A 16,040-nucleotide genomic window follows, 5' to 3' on the forward strand; every position below is an offset into this window, starting at 1 on the left:
ACGGAAAATACAGACTGTACGTTTGTCATTTAAGGTGAACCCAAGGGATCCTACTTCGACCAATAAAGATTCTCTGGACAAAAAAAAAAAACTCTCCCCAGGGCCGAGCGTCATTGTCTATTCCTTTGACAGCTTATGGGGATTGCTCAAAGACTCTTCGATGACTTCTCTCCAAAAAAGGTTGGGAGGTTTCCAATGCACCTCTGTATCCAAAAGTGAAAAAGAAGAATCTAAAATGGTGGGCATGTACATGGAAATTGTGTCATTACTGTTGATGTTATAGGTGCTCCGGCCATGCTGAATCCAACCACAGACTCTTCGAAAACATTAGGAACGCTTCCAGACCCAACTGCTAGATGGTGCGATTGTGCACAGCATGTGAATCTAGAAGAGATTTCCTACTGCAAAACTTTGGAATTGTCTGTGATTTGCCCTCTGACAGACACTTGACCATGGATCCTTCTGAAAACCTTTTGAGGTACATCTATTTTTTTGAAATTTTTATGTACCTGTTTGCTATTTTAAATGTTTCATTTGATACCTTTGGGCAAAAATCTGCATTTACAAGTCACTCACTCACGTGCTCGCTTTCATCTGATGGTCAGACAGTTATCTCAAAAAGTTTAAAGTAGTGTAAAACAAAACTGCCTCAGTTGGTGCTAAAATGTGCCTACATAAATGCTCTCAGAGTCCCACTCTTGCTAAGAGGTAGTCACACTAAAAAAAAAAAACGTTTTTTGTAAGGAGCTTAGACTGAAGATCAGATCCCATTCTAAACCTACTCAGTGTGCAGTTCTTCAATCTGATTGTGAGAATGAAGCTATTTCTTACCTTCTGGCCTTTTCTGGGGCCCTGATAGAGTCCCTAGAGATAAGTCCCATTTCAGTTATGAAAGTCATTTTCTTGAGTTGGTCTAACAATTTAAGAAAGTTATGCCAAGGTGACTGTGCCTTCTCAGTACAAACCTTCAAGGCCTAAAATAGGTTACCTCTAGCTCTCAGGTCATAAGAGTACCACAACTGTTTAAAAAATTATCTTTAAATGTGGCTTTTTTTTAGTCATTGAATTACTCAGATAAATTACGGTGTTTTGGCTCGGGTTATGTAAGTTGTTATGCCTTTCTATTGTTAATTACTCCAATGAGGGCAGTGGGTGGATTTCATTAGCCACATGTATGTATGCCCCCTAGGTCAGCTGACGAAACACACATCCAATTTTGATTTGATAACAGACCTGAGAGTCCAGCAAACAACAACACTTCATGTCAGGACCATGGGTTTAACTGGATGAAGGTAATACCTCCTGTACATGATTGACTCTAAGACCAAAATCCTAATCACCTTTCTTACTCTACACACTTCATCACAATTTGGTTGGCTCTCGGATCTTGGAACCACACCCTCCACATCTAGATATGAACCTGAGGATATTTTTTTATGCTGACACTTTCATTGTCCTGGTCAATATGGTGGTTAAGGGTTTAACCTTGGTCTTCTCACTCCCCCAGAAAAGTCACCCACTCATCTACATGAAGCAATGAGTAGGGCTGACAAGAGCCTTCACCCAGGCTAGTGTTGATTTGTGTATCAACGAGTACTACATTCTCCTAAAAAAACTGATTGACAGAGCCCAAAGGCATCAGCACAGGCAGCTAGAATGTTCCTCAACCTGTTCAAATCTGCCCTTAAAGCAATCCACTGGCTTCTTGTTGATGCTAGGATTAAATTTAAGCTCCTGTGCCCCATGAACAAGCATACAGAGAAACAGGCCCAGTGTACCTATAGAAATCCACACCATACTATGCTTCACCCAGAGCCCCCCACTCAGAGCCTACCACTCTGATCACCCAACAATCATTCAAGAGGATGAAACACAGAGGAAGATCACTGGGCATTCATAAATTAACCCTCTGGACTGGAATCTAAAGCTAACTGCACAGGCTTCATGAAACATTTGAAAACCAAAATATTCAGGATTGCCTTTAACTGTACTCAACAAAGAACAGTGATCATGACTGATGAAAATTGGACTTGATTAGTCCGTCTGCTTGCTATAACGTTACACACCTCCCTTTAGGTGCTCGAAAGATCTCAAACTGAGATACTTAGCACTTTATCAAACTTATCAATAAATAAAAAATACAGATATTTTCAACCCATGCATTACATTTGTTGTAAAGCCCAGAAACAGTTTTAACTTTCAAATTTTCACAATGAAGAATTACTTTTCACACCCGTTTTTTCAATCAAATAGTCATTCATTTGGTGGGTCCTTTTTCTGTGAGAAAGCATTAGTTAAGATTAGTTTAGAGGTAATGGCACTGTAGACCCCACCATACAATGTGAGATCTTGGAATCAGGTGACCTAGCATGGCATTAGTACAACAAACTATGAAGGCATATCCTGTGCAAGACCAAAAGACTTGCACGCTCAATAAATGGGTATGCAGTTTAGAAATTAGGTATGCGCAAGTATCAGTTCACCCAAAGTTGATCCTTTTTTCTGGCCTTAATGTGGAGACTGAGAGGTTTATCTACAAAGGCACTTTGGAGTATGTAAAGTAAAACTCTTCTATCACTCTTTTACATACTCTTGCATCCTTGTTTGAATTAGCACCAAAAGATCTAAAATCTGAATATTTCATGAGTTTTCAGGGATTATCAAAGTACAATTAGTACAAACAGAAAGGACTGTGCACTCTTTCCAACTTTACTAATAGGGTTGTTGGGTGCATCCAGGCCGATTCACAAAGGAATTTATGATTCTGTAAAATAATTCTCTGGTAGTAACCTTTGCTGTACTCATAAATGCTTTTGTGAATGGGACCTCAATAGGTACATCAAAGGCGTATCTTCTGTCACAAAGAAAGACACCTTCCATTGGCAGGAGGCGGTTCAATGGCTTGGGTAGGGTCTGCTGATCAGATGATAGAACACAAATATCACCTGTTGCTGTTTGTTAGTTGACCCTAAGGATCAACATCTCAATGGGAGGTGACAAGCACCTTCTCAGTTTTCTCCTTTCTTCTGAATATCAGTAATACTAGAACAGCACAAATACATATTTATTTAAAATCACCAAGCAGAACATTTTAGACATACCTTTGACATAGACAAAACCAATAGCCTTGATTGAGCCAACTGTGTTTTCCGCTGTGCACACATAAGTGCCCGAGTCATCTTTCAGTACCCTTTCAATGATGAGTTGGCTGTGCCCATTCACACTGTCGAACTGTGCTAGGTTCACAAACCAAAAATCATGTTATGGTTCAGTAAAGAGAAGTGGAGCATAGTAAAACATAGACATGTGAAACACAATTCCTGCAAGTTAAGAGTTAACAGCACTTTCACATTAGTAAATGCCAGCCTGCCGCGGGTATCACAATCTGTTTTTTGCTGCTTTAACACTGGATAATGCTTGATGATGCCTCAATCACCCTTGGACGAGTGACTCACAGGAAACAAAACCTTGTCTGCTCTCTCTCACACACAGACATGTGTATACACAGACACACAAACGTATACTATACATATATTTAGTATGATATATTTATATATATTACCTACTGGTGCTTGCCAGTAGGTAGTTTCCATTGAAAAATCGTTTTTTTGACTTACCTATATCTTTTGCACAGTTTGACAAATCTTCACAAAATTTTCCAAAACAAGAGTGCCCAAAAATCTTGTTGTGCATGGGAAGTTTCAGAGTGATCCGTCAAGCGGGGGCTGAGAAAATGGGGGTGGTTAAAAAAAGTGTGTTTCCCATTTGATTTTGAACATGAATACAGCCTGAAGCACTGGACGGAATTACACCAAATTTGGTAGAAAGGTAGCTTGTGGCCCAGAAAGAAGCCTTTTTTTAGGTTTCGCCTGTACAGCGCTTGTGCTTGTGGAAAATCTATTGTATTTAATCTAAATCTTAAAAGGGGCTCACATCACCCCCCACCCTTGCTTTCATTACTTTCATTGGTTCCTGTGCTTGTCACTTACTTTTCCTCCATTTCTATTGGCTGGCACACTATTTTCTTGCATTTACTAATGCTTTTTCTAAGTGTGCTTCTCTTATCAGTTTTCCGGGGCCGAAGTACTATTTTCATCCGCTTTGTGGGACTTTTGTTTTAGGTTGTTGTGGTATCTTGTATTTCCTTTGTTGGTTCATCCCTGGCCCAGGTGTCCCCTCTGACCCTTATCATAATGGGCTCTCCCACCAGGATTCCAGGAGGAGAGCTGAGACTGTTGGAGGAGATCTGAGGGTGACAAGGACTGTGATGTGAGGTGGCTGGGGCGTTGTATTATTAAACTTATCATTACACTGTCATCGCTTTCCTGTGTGATCATTGGCCATCTCTACAGTTGTGCCTAGGCAGCTCTTGTGCTGTCTCTAAGATATGGAAGCACTGCTTGTTAACTACTTTCAAACTAATGATTTTCCCTCTGCAAACTAAGGATTTTCCCTCTGCAGTGCTGCCCGACTACCGAAGGGCTCAGCAGCTGCTCAGACCGAGTGTGCCTGGGTCAGTTTCACACTCCGATCGAGTGTGCACTCCACTGTTTCCCCGGGGCACAAGCGACGACCTCCTTGAGGGCTCCCGCGCTCTTTGTGCACTTTACGGTGCCTTTGGGGCTAAAGCAGGCATCCACATCCATGTGCGTTTTTGGGCGAAATCACGTGTGTGCCGAATAAAGAAGCTGCTGGGCATTGCCTGGTTTGTTATTGGTTTGAGTTGTCCCGCACCTTTTTATTCACCTCCTTTGATAAGACAACTGCATGCTCCACATGTGAAAGAAATCTTTGAAACGTAAATGCTTTGATTCCACTCTATTTCTGTTCCATCTGGGTGGCTTTACTGCCAGTTTAAGCATGTGGACGGTGGCCAGTAGGGGATAGTATTGCACTAGTGTTCGATCTGGAGCAGCCTTCACACACCTCTGGTCAAATAGCCACCTTCCATAGAAAGATGGGCCTTTCGAAAAAAGTCAGAGGCCGTTAAGTTAATGAATCAGGCTTGTAAATCAAACCACAGAGTTAATGGTGATATAAGTACAAAGGCAACCACTTGGTCATTTCTAAGAACTTCTCACTCCGTATTTTATAAGAAGGTCCCCATTTGTTCAAGATAGGAAAATAATATGACACAGAGCGGACCTTAAAACCACGCGAAGTGGGAGATTTTCATGTACTGAAGTTACTCTCCAAATTGACCTTAAAATAAGAGCACAAGGTCAATAATGACCACTGGGTATGCTCTGCTAGGAAGGTGGAGCATATACAAGCAACGTTCCTGTGCAGTACTTATGGGTATACAAAGAGCCGCCTGCTGTAATGCGTGTGTATTGATTGGAACATAAATCTCATTACCTGCCTTTCTCAGCCTTCTTTGAAACACAAAGGCTTCCCCTGACTGATGGTCAAGCTGCAGCATTTGTACTCACACCTGTTGGCAGTGGGCTTCCTAGAGGTCATGGAAGCCACTAGCCGGTCTTTGTCAGCAATCTTGGCTTACCAAGCTAAACGTACAACAACAACAAGCATTTGCAATGCACTAGGGTCTCGCATTTGTCGGAGTTACAGCTGTTCACAGTTGTAAACTCCCAACCGGATTTTTCTTGCATAAAAAAAAAAAACAGTTCACACTAATAATTCCTATCGGCAAAAGTGCAATTAACTGAGTAAGAAGGTCGATAGTATGCGAAGCGCTGGACTTCTGCCCAGCGAGATCGCGCTGCGAAAACAGAGAAAAAGTAGTCCACAAACACAGCGAGCCTCGCATGTTTTCTGTACTTGGTCGCTGCGCTCGAGGAGGGCTAACCACCGGAAAAGGCATGACGTATGCGTGCCTGCCACTAATCAAAAGAAGCGGATTCTAACAGGCAACCCAACTTGCCAATGAAAGACACTGATGTGACATCGACAGGGCTCCAAGCCCTTTTCTAATACCTAAAGCGTCTCGTTAGCGATACATGCGACGCAGGCTCTACCCTAAAAAAAATATTATTCACATAGGCGAAACCTAATGCATTTACCAATGCTTGTTCTTATTTGGTGTGAATCCATTCGGTAATTTTTGAGAAATTAAAGGAAAACTAATTTTGTATATCTGCAGACACGAGCCCTTCTCAAATCCACTTGTGGCGTATTTGCGAACTCTCGAGCCACACTAATGCTTTTATTGGCTGGCCACAGCCTGATCTGAAAGTTGCAGCTGCCCTTTTCTAGAAAGGGCAATGGTCACTGAGCCTCAAATAAGAAGGTAAAACATGTGTAAGGTGGCATTAGGGGTCAGGGTTGAGGTACTCTGACCCCATGGATGAAACAGAAAAGTGTTTTTGAGACAGGTTATACGTTTAAAAAATGGGAAGACTTATTTTTCACAATGTGGATACTCACTAATCCGTTGTGATGCCTGCCGCAGCTCCATGTAGCTCTCCGACAAATTTGCGAATATTAGCAGCATTTAAAAAAAAAAAGATATTGACACTCACCAAACCACTCAGACACTCAAGAGACGCACGTAGACTCATGCACCCACTCGAAGACTCACTCAGAAACTGATGCACACACACGCACACACACACACACACACACACCCACTGAGGTACTCTTGCACCCACTCAGACACTCACTAACTCATCTGCCCACTCAGAGACCCACTCATAAATCCAGACATGCACTTATGCACCCATTCACAGACCCACTCAGAGACTCAAGCACTTACGGACAGACCCACTCAGTCACTCATACAACCAATCACAGACCCACTTAGAGACTTTTACAGGCATTTACAGAATCACTCATGCATGCACTCACAGACCCACTCAGACACTCATGCACCCACTCACAGACCCACTCAGACACTCATGTACCCACTTGAAACCCACTCAGACATTCGTGCACCCACTCACCCACATAGGTTCTCATGCATGCACTCATAGACGCACTCAGTGACTCATGCATGTACTTATAGAGTTGAAGACTCATGCACCCACTCACAGACCCTATGTCCCCAGTCACACACCCACACACACACACTGAGGTACTCATGCACCACTCAGACACTCACACAGACACTAATGCACACACTCAAAGACCCACTCAGACACTCATTAACCCACTTAGACAGGTACTAATGCACACACGCATTGACCCACTCAGAGACTCATGAGGCACACTCATAGACTCAGAGACTCATGCACCCACTTACACACCCACTGAGGTACTCATGCACCCACTCAGAGACCCGCTCAGACAGTTGTCGATACAATCACAAACCCAGACATGCACTTACGCACCCACTCACGGATCTAATCAGAAACTCAAGCACCTACAGACATACCCACTCAGTCACTCATACAACCAATCACAGACCCATTTAGAGACTTATACAGGCAGTCACAGAACCACTCATGCATGCACTTACAGACCCACTCAGACACTCATGCAAATCAAATCAAATCAAATCAAAATCATTAACATTTATAAAGCGCGCTACTCACCCGTGCGGGTCTCAAGGCGCTAGGGGAAAGAGGGGGTTACTGCTGCTCGAAAAGCCAGGTCTTTAGGAGTCTCCGGAAAGCGGAGTGGTCCTGGGTGGTCCTGAGGCTGGTGGGGAGGGAGTTCCAGGTCCTGTGAGTTGCACCCACTCACAGACCCACTCAGACACTCATGTACTCACTAAGAAACCCACTCAGACATTTGCGCACCCACTCACCCACATAGGTTCCCATGCATGCACTCATACACCCACTCAGAGACTCATGCATGTACTTATAGAGTCAGAGACTCATGCACCCACTCACAGACCCATGCCCCCAGTCACACACACACACACTGAGGTACTCATGCCCCACTCAGACACTAATGCACCCACTCAAAGACCCACTCAGACACTCATGCACCCACTCACACACCCACTGAGGTACTCATGCACGCACTCACTCACAAACCCAGACATGCACTTACACACCCACTCACGGATCTAATCAGAGACTCAAGCACCTACTGACATACCCTCTCAGTCACTCATACACCCACTCACAGACCCACATAGAGACATGCAGGCAGTTAAGAGCCACTAAGACATACATGCACTCACAGACCCACTGACACACTCATGCACCCACTCACAGATTTACTCAGACACTCATGCACCCACTAAGAAATCCACTCAGGCACTTGTAAACACACTCACACACCCACACAGGTACTCATGCACACACTCATAGACCCACTCAGAGACTCATGCACACACTCATAGACTCAGACTCTAGCACCTAGTTACAGACACACTCAGAGACTCATGCACCCATTCACACACCCACTGAGGTACTCATGCACCCACTCAGACACTCAGTCAGACACTCCTGCACCCACAGACTGTAGGACAGTACCCTTTTTTGCCATGGTTACCCCCATTTTCTGCCTGTCAGTGTTCTTGACTGTTTTCACTGGGATCCTGCTAACCAGTACCCCAGTGATTATGCTCCCTCTCCTCTAAATTTTGTTGTTGCATACTGTTAACTCAGTATTTCACCCAAAAATGGCATACTGGTGCCCCCTTATAAGTCCCTAGTATATGGTACTTAGATACCCAGGGCACTGAGGTTCCAGGGGATCTCTATGGGCTGCAGCATATCTTTTGCCACCCATAGGGAGCCCATGCATAGGGAGTTCTACAGGACTGCCATTGCAGAATGTGTGAAAAGGTTCATGCACCCTTTCACTGCAATTTATACTGTGCCAGGTGACTTATAAGTTACCCCTATAGCAGGCCCTCTAGCCTGGAGGGCAGGGTGCAGCGTACCTGTGTGTGAGCACACCCCTGCACTAGCAGAGTTGCCCCCATGACCTCCAGGACCATTTTCTCGGACTTCGTGTGTGCCGGGATGCCATTTTACACTTGTACTGGAGATAGGTCACTACCTATGTCTAGTTACATAATGGTAACTATGAACATAAGCATGTTTGGTATCAAACATGTTAGAATCATATCCCTATGCTTTTGCAAGCATTGTTTGCATGATTCCATGCAGTCTGGGGGCTCCTTAGAGGACCCCCAGTATTGCCATTCCAGCCTTCTGAGGTTTTCCAGGCAGCCCCAGGTGCTGCCACCTCTCAGACAGTTTTCTGCCATCCTGTTGCTTGAGCAGCTCAAGTCCAGGAAGGCAGAACAAAGGATTTCCTTTGGGAGAGGGGTGTTATACCCTCTCCCTTTGGAAATAGGTGTTACAGGCTTGGGAGGGGTAGCCCCCCCAAGCCACTGGAAATGCTTTGTAGGGCACATTTGGTCTCCTCCTGGCATAATCCAGTCTACACCGGTTCAGGGACCTCCCAGTCCCTGCTCTGGTGCAAAACTGGATAAAGGAAAGGGGAGTGACAACTCCCCTGTCCATCAACACCCCAGGGGTGGTGCTCAGATCTCCTCCAGAGGGTCCCTGGGTTTTGCCATCTTGGATTCCAAATTGGCAGGGAACTCTGGGAGCATCCGAGTGGCCAGTGCCAGCAGGTAACGTCAGAGCCCTCCCCTGATAGGTGCTTACCTGTGTAGCTGACCAGTCCCCTTTTCAGGGCTATTTAGGGTCTCTTTCTTGGGTGGTTCTTCAGATTCAGATTGCAAGACTCCAGCAGGAATCCTCTGCATCCTTTACTTCACCTTCTCACTGAGGAAACTGCATCTGGACCCTCCAGAAACTCTACAAACTGCAACAAAGCAGCAATGACGACTTCTGCAACATTGTATCTTCAACTCCTGGCAGCACCTGCAACTGTTTCCCGGTCGTTCATCCTCAGAGGACAGCCTGTCTTCAGCCTGCACCAGAAGAGCGAAGGAATCTCCCTTGGAGTGAAGGGGTCACTCCCCTGCTTCAGCAGGTACCTCTCTGCATCGACGACCAGCGGCGGGGGTCCCCTCTCCTGACGAGTTGCGTCGATCCAGCATCACAGGTGGTGGACTGAAGTGGTCCTGACGGTCCTGACGTCCTACTGTCCAATTTTGGTGGAGGAGGGAGCTTGCCTCCCCAAGCAAGACAGTACCCCAGTGCACCTCATGTTGTGCAGTTGCCCAACTTGGGGGCATCCATCTGGAAGTTCTTCGTGCACATGCAGCTCTGGCCCCCAGCACTCTATCCTCCCACGCACAGCTTCCTAAGTGGTTCTCCGGCGGCATGGGATCCCCTGTTGTAGTGTTGCGTGGGCCTCCTTTTGCACCTTCTTTGTCCCTGTGCTGTGGGACTCCTGTGCACGCAGCCTGGCCTCCTGTGGGCTCTCTGAGTTGCTGAGAGCCCCCTCTAACTCCCCCTCCTGGGTAGAGTCCACCACGTCCCTCCTGGTCCTGGGCAGCGCCATTTTCTGCTAACCGTGAGCTTTGCTTGTGCCAAGGCTTGTTGGCAGAATCCAGCGATGTAAACCAGATTGCAATCTTCCATCTGGCGTGGGATATCATCTGTACCAACCAGGAACCCACATCCATCTTCTTGGGTGCAGCACTGACTGTTGTTCTTCACCTGTGATTCTTCTTTTGCCCTTCATCCGAGTTAGCAGGGGCTCCTGTCCTCCCTTCTGTGCTTCTTGGACTTAGTCCCCCTCTTCCATAGGTCTTCAGGTCCAGGAATCCACTGTTGGTGACTTGCAGCCTCTTCTGGTTCTTGCATTATCTTCTTTCTCGTGTTCTTGTGTGTTTTAGGAAAGTTACTGTGAATTACTCCTGCTTTCCTTAGCTCTGGGGTGGTTTCTATTACTTACCTTTGGTGTTTTCTAATACTCCCAGTGCCCCTCTACAACTGACATTCACATTCCACTTTCTTAATATATGGTTTGTGTTCCCCCCTAGGCCCATTTCTAATTATCCTGATTCTCACCATTTGCACTGTTTTCTAACAATTTGTACACCTGATTTTGCATACTAGTGTATATAATTTGTGTATTACTTACTTCCTAAGGGAGTATAGTCTCTGTGGTATTTTCGGCATTTGTGTCACCAAAATAAGGTACCTTTATTTTTCTTACACTGAGTATTTTCCTTCATGTGTGTGAGTGCTGTGTGACTACAATGGTATTGTATGAGCTTTGCATGTGTCCTAGATAAGCCTTGGCTGCTCAGCTACGCCTAGAGAGCCTGGTTTCTAGACACTGCCTACATTTTACTAACAAGGGATAACTGGACCAGATATTAGGTGTAAGTACCACAGGTACCCACTACAAACCAGGCCAGCCTCCAACACAGACCAACTCAGTCATACACCAACTCACAGATCTGCAGATAGAGGCACTCAGACACCCAGTTACATTAATGCGCTCATTGTAGTGTACATAATTATTTAAGCACTTGTAAATTTAAAATGTGGTGGTGTGCATTGAATGTATGCTTTTGTTTTGCGTATTCATGACGTATTCGTGAATTTTGAAAAGGTGTTAAAAAAAGAGATATTGAAATAAAATGAGCAACTGTTTGGGCAAATAGGATAGCTCTGGCAAGTTCCTTTGTGTTTATTGTGTAGTGGATGATAACTACACACAATATAGGATGCAGTGTTTCAAGTTGGTGAGAAAAACCCTGATGCCTTTGTCTGTGAAGTGAACAACATTACTTCCATAAATTCCATCCATGTCAAAGCGCAGGTTGTTATTGTAGATAGAGCCCATGTTATGGTCTCTGAGAAATGCTGAAACAATTTTATTAACATGTTTCCTGGCTTTGTCTATGTGTGGACAGAATTTGGTCACCATTTTTTATTTCTGCCCTTAGCATATATTGGAGAATACGAAGGTAGTGTGAGGAAAAAGTGCAATTAATTGTGCAAAGGCACTCTTCATTAGGATTTCCAGTCCTACCCCAGTGAGTATGCCCAGGTCATTACCACCACAGTGCACAATTATGTCCACATTTGACAAACCCAGGTACTTGTCAATGCCACTCTTTCTAGCATACTAACTAGCCCAAAACACAAAGCTGTGACCTATAATCAACACTCTGAACATTCTGAAGGCAAGCAGGAATAGCTCACAGGAGAAGGCTGCACAAGAATCAAAGGCAGTTAAAATGGAGGGCGGGAGTTGTTTGAAAAAAAGGATACCCCTTGTTGGACGGCTTTAATTAGCAGATTATTAAAATTAGGTTATTTTTTTTAAAGTTAGTAAATACCTCTGTAATTGGATGTGCTTTAAATGTATTCTTTGATATGGTTACATTTTAAAAGAGTCGAGCACTCCTGCTGAATTTCAGTTGCACAGTAATGTGCAGTTTGTAAAGCATAAGCTACACTTTTGACCTAGTGCTTCTAGTGGGTTGTTATGGAAACCCTGCCAAAGGAGTGTTGAGGGAAGGCTATTAAAGAGCTAGTACTACATTTAACTAAAAGTAGAAGTCTTCTGAGTGTTTATACTAGAATGATTAAATGTTTTCCTAATCAGAAGTTCTTTTTGGGTGTAATATAGTTGTAAAGCTTTTTTTAAAAGAAAGCTAGGTATGTTTTTGAACTCCCGTAAATATTCATAAATTCATTGCAAAATTAAACAGGGGCATCACTGAAGGTCACGAAGAATTCACAAATAATCACAAATAGATTTTAATTTTACGTTCTTCACAGAAGTGAAGAATGGGTTAAATAAGCAAGACCCATTCAGAGGTGCAGTGATTAAACATAAAAATAGAAAGCATCTTTTGATTATCTGCCTTTACCAGTATAAAATAGTGCAAAGTTGAAAAGGTTGCCATTAATATTTGCTTTATATGAGAGTGGTGTGTCATTCTTATGCTGAGCTTTAAAATGTTCTGAGATATTTTAAACTATCTTACAAGAGCATAAAACAAATTATTTGACCTACAAACTCAATTTATAGGTAATTAAATTAGATTAAATTATTTAAAAAATGCAATTTAAAATATATATGTATATCTCAGGTTTATAGCAATTACTAAGAAATATGGGAATTTGTGACTGGTCGTGTGACCCTTCCTATATATTTGACAGATATATGTGTGATATGTTTATGTACAGAGAGATTGTTGTTTAAATGTTGGTATTTGTAGAGTCCTTTATTCCATTGTAAATGAATACTACAAGTCCCAGAATTCATAGTAAAAGTAGTAGAGTGCAGTAGTACATCACACATTTACAAGTAAAAGTTCTTAGGTGTGTACTAGATACCTTATAGTCATGGTGTAGGTATGTTAGAGAAGTAGTGCTTTAAAAGTGGGTCAGGCTATTACTGCTGATCCTGAGTGAGTAGTTTTGTACGTCAGCTTGAGTTGAATCTAGAAAACATGCTTGGCAAGTCTTAAACTGACCTCCTGCAGAAACGTCGCCCTCACATCATTGACCATGGTGTTATGTGATGAAAAGATGAGATGTTCTTAAGAGTTCACGGACTTAGATCTGCACTGGCAGAGTCGTAGGCCCAGTTATGTATGCAGAGTACCACTCTTACTGCACCTCATGAACCTACTTATAAGAGGATAGAAGCTCTCAGAAACACAGCCGAACACTGAAAGAGACACTCATACATTCATGCATACATGCAAACAGCAGCTTTGTATAGTGCAGTATCAGAACCAGTTTGCTAAATGATACAATCATTTACATATCTATGCAACTGCTGAGAAACCTAGTCCCCCATCCAGAGAACTACTGCTTTAAACATGGGTCAGGCCTGGTTCTGCTGAGTGTGTAGTTTTATACGTCAGCTCAACTTGGCAGTAGAAAATCTGCTTGACAAGTCTTAAACTGAACGTTTACTGCAGAAGAGTCACCCCTCCCCTAGGCTGTAGGTAGGCCATGGAGTATGGTCCTTTCTTATTAAAAGGTGAGAAATGTATTTGAGAGTTTCACTGACTTACATTTGCACTGACATATCCCTATGCCCAGTTATATATGCAGTGTACCACCCATACTGCTACTCATTGCCTACTTATAATAGGAGAGAAGCACTCAGACACCAAGTCCGAAACTGAAGACACTCATCCATTCATGCAAGCATCCAAATAGCAGGTCTGCATACTGCAGTATCAGTACCAGTTGCTAACTCATACAGTCACTCAGATATGTAGTCAAGTACTGACACAAGGTAGTCTCCCATTCAGAGAAGTAGTGCTTCATACATAGTCAGTCCTATTACTACTGACCCTGAGTGTGTTCCTTTTAAACACCAGCTCGACTTAATACCAGAAAACCTGCATGACAACTGTTAAACAGTCCTTTTACTACAGAAAACCCACCCCTCAGATAGGCTGTAGGTAGGCCAATGAGCATGGTCCTTTCCTATTAAAAGGTGAGAAATGTTTTTGAGAGTTGCACTGAGTTAGGTGTGCACTGTCAGACCCATATGCTCAGTTATATATGCAATGTGCCACCCTTCAAACATATAATTTAAAAGTATGTAAAAAAAAAGCTAACGGTACTCATTTGTTTTGTCGTTACAGACAGCTGCTAACACTTAAATGACAATCATAATGCCCTCAAAAACTTTAAGAAGAAAGCAACAGAGAAGTTTGTTATCTCCTCACAAATGAGAAACAAAAGGAAGGGACGAAATGCAGACAATGGAATAAAAGAGAAAAGAGCTGCTGATAAGAAAACCTTTCTTACCAGCAAAAAACAGTATGTCATGATTGATGTAATATGTGTGGTCGTAATCAGTGTATTGCGGGGGAACAAGGTATAGTTAGAGCTGGTAATTACAACTGCTGACTTTTTATGGCTTTGTATGAGAAAATTCAGTCCCTAACTATAGCCTCCCTTTAACTTTTGCTTTAGTCAGTGAATTTTATATACTTCATTTCTCAAGGAGAAACAGGCGGTAATTAGGGAAAGAATAATAAGGACAGAAATGGCAAAACTATAAAATGACTTTGGGATACATTATGGATACATTCGAAAAAGGAACAGTCTAAATGGTGAGAAGCAGTTACACTACAAAAATACATAGAATGTGAGAGAATCCCAAGAGGCTTAAGGATTTTTGTTGTGCCTACCTCTGGAAATCCGGATCCGGAAATGATTGAGGAATGGATGGCCAATAACCATCAATGCAGTATCAATGTTAATAATATTGATTACATATGCATGGAAAGAGCGGAATAGGTTAATGATTGAGATTGACAAAGTCACTAAAGAACTGAAAGAGGCGTGTTCATTGGAGGAATTTAAGAAAGAAATGGACAAACTTGAAAACAAGCTTAACAAGACAGAAGAAATATTGAAATCAAAAAAGCAACATAAGTTAAAAGGGATCAAGATGATTATGAAAGAGGAAGGATTCTCACGTTTGGCAGGAAATATGACCAGATCAGACAAAGATCTTCTGGAAAACTGGCAATAGATGGACAGTTGAAATCTTATAGTGATTCTGGGACTATAGTCAGTGGAATATCGCAATATGACTCGAGGCAAGGTTTACGAGAAAGTGAGGACAGTGAAAGCGATGCATTTACCATCTGATATAGGTTGAGAAAAATACACCATTTTAAAGGAATTTGACCTCATAGCCCAAGGGAGATCAACGGGACAAACAGGAAGAGGAGTCGAAAATCGTAAAGGTTGCGGAAGAGGAAAAAATGCAAGAATATGCGGATGAATGCAAGACTTGAAGGGAGGCCCAGTGGGAATGCAAACAATGGGCCAGTCAACATCACAATGATGGACAAAATGACTGGAGTCAACCTTTCGGTTTATCTGGACCAGAGGTTGAGGTACTATCTTTAGGACTATCCTTCTGTACAATGGTACACTTTGATTATACACAAAGTCGTATTGATTTGTTTCACTTCAGTAGAAAATTTAAATTAAAAAAGTGGTTTACAAGTAAATCAGAAGAAACACAGAGGTATAACCAGGTTCTACTGTCTAAGCTATAGATAGGGGATATTGAGATGTTACATACCATCTGTGAGTTGGATGATGAAATAGAGGCTACCTCTGACCCTCTCTTAAACTTAATGAATGAGGGAATAGACATTGAAGTGCGCTGTCCAAGTGGTTTTAAACCAAAGTCTATCTTTTTGCCTCCTATTAATAATGATGCCATTAATATCTTTGAGAAAGGCATTA

At 42.9% G+C, this 16,040-nt stretch overlaps 1 protein-coding gene across 1 annotated transcript in view; it reads right to left on the bottom strand.

Moving 5' to 3' along the window:
• The window catches only part of HMCN1 (hemicentin 1), a 1,093,576-nt gene that overhangs the window by 144,483 nt on the left and 933,053 nt on the right, over nucleotides 1-16,040 (bottom strand). The window contains exon 84 of the mRNA XM_069232006.1: nucleotides 3,102-3,236. Coding sequence (XP_069088107.1) covers nucleotides 3,102-3,236 — 135 coding nt within the window. The remainder of the gene's footprint in view (nucleotides 1-3,101; nucleotides 3,237-16,040) is intronic.

This window comes from Pleurodeles waltl, chromosome 4_2 (assembly GCF_031143425.1).
Source record: "Pleurodeles waltl isolate 20211129_DDA chromosome 4_2, aPleWal1.hap1.20221129, whole genome shotgun sequence".
NCBI lineage: Eukaryota > Metazoa > Chordata > Amphibia > Caudata > Salamandridae > Pleurodeles > Pleurodeles waltl.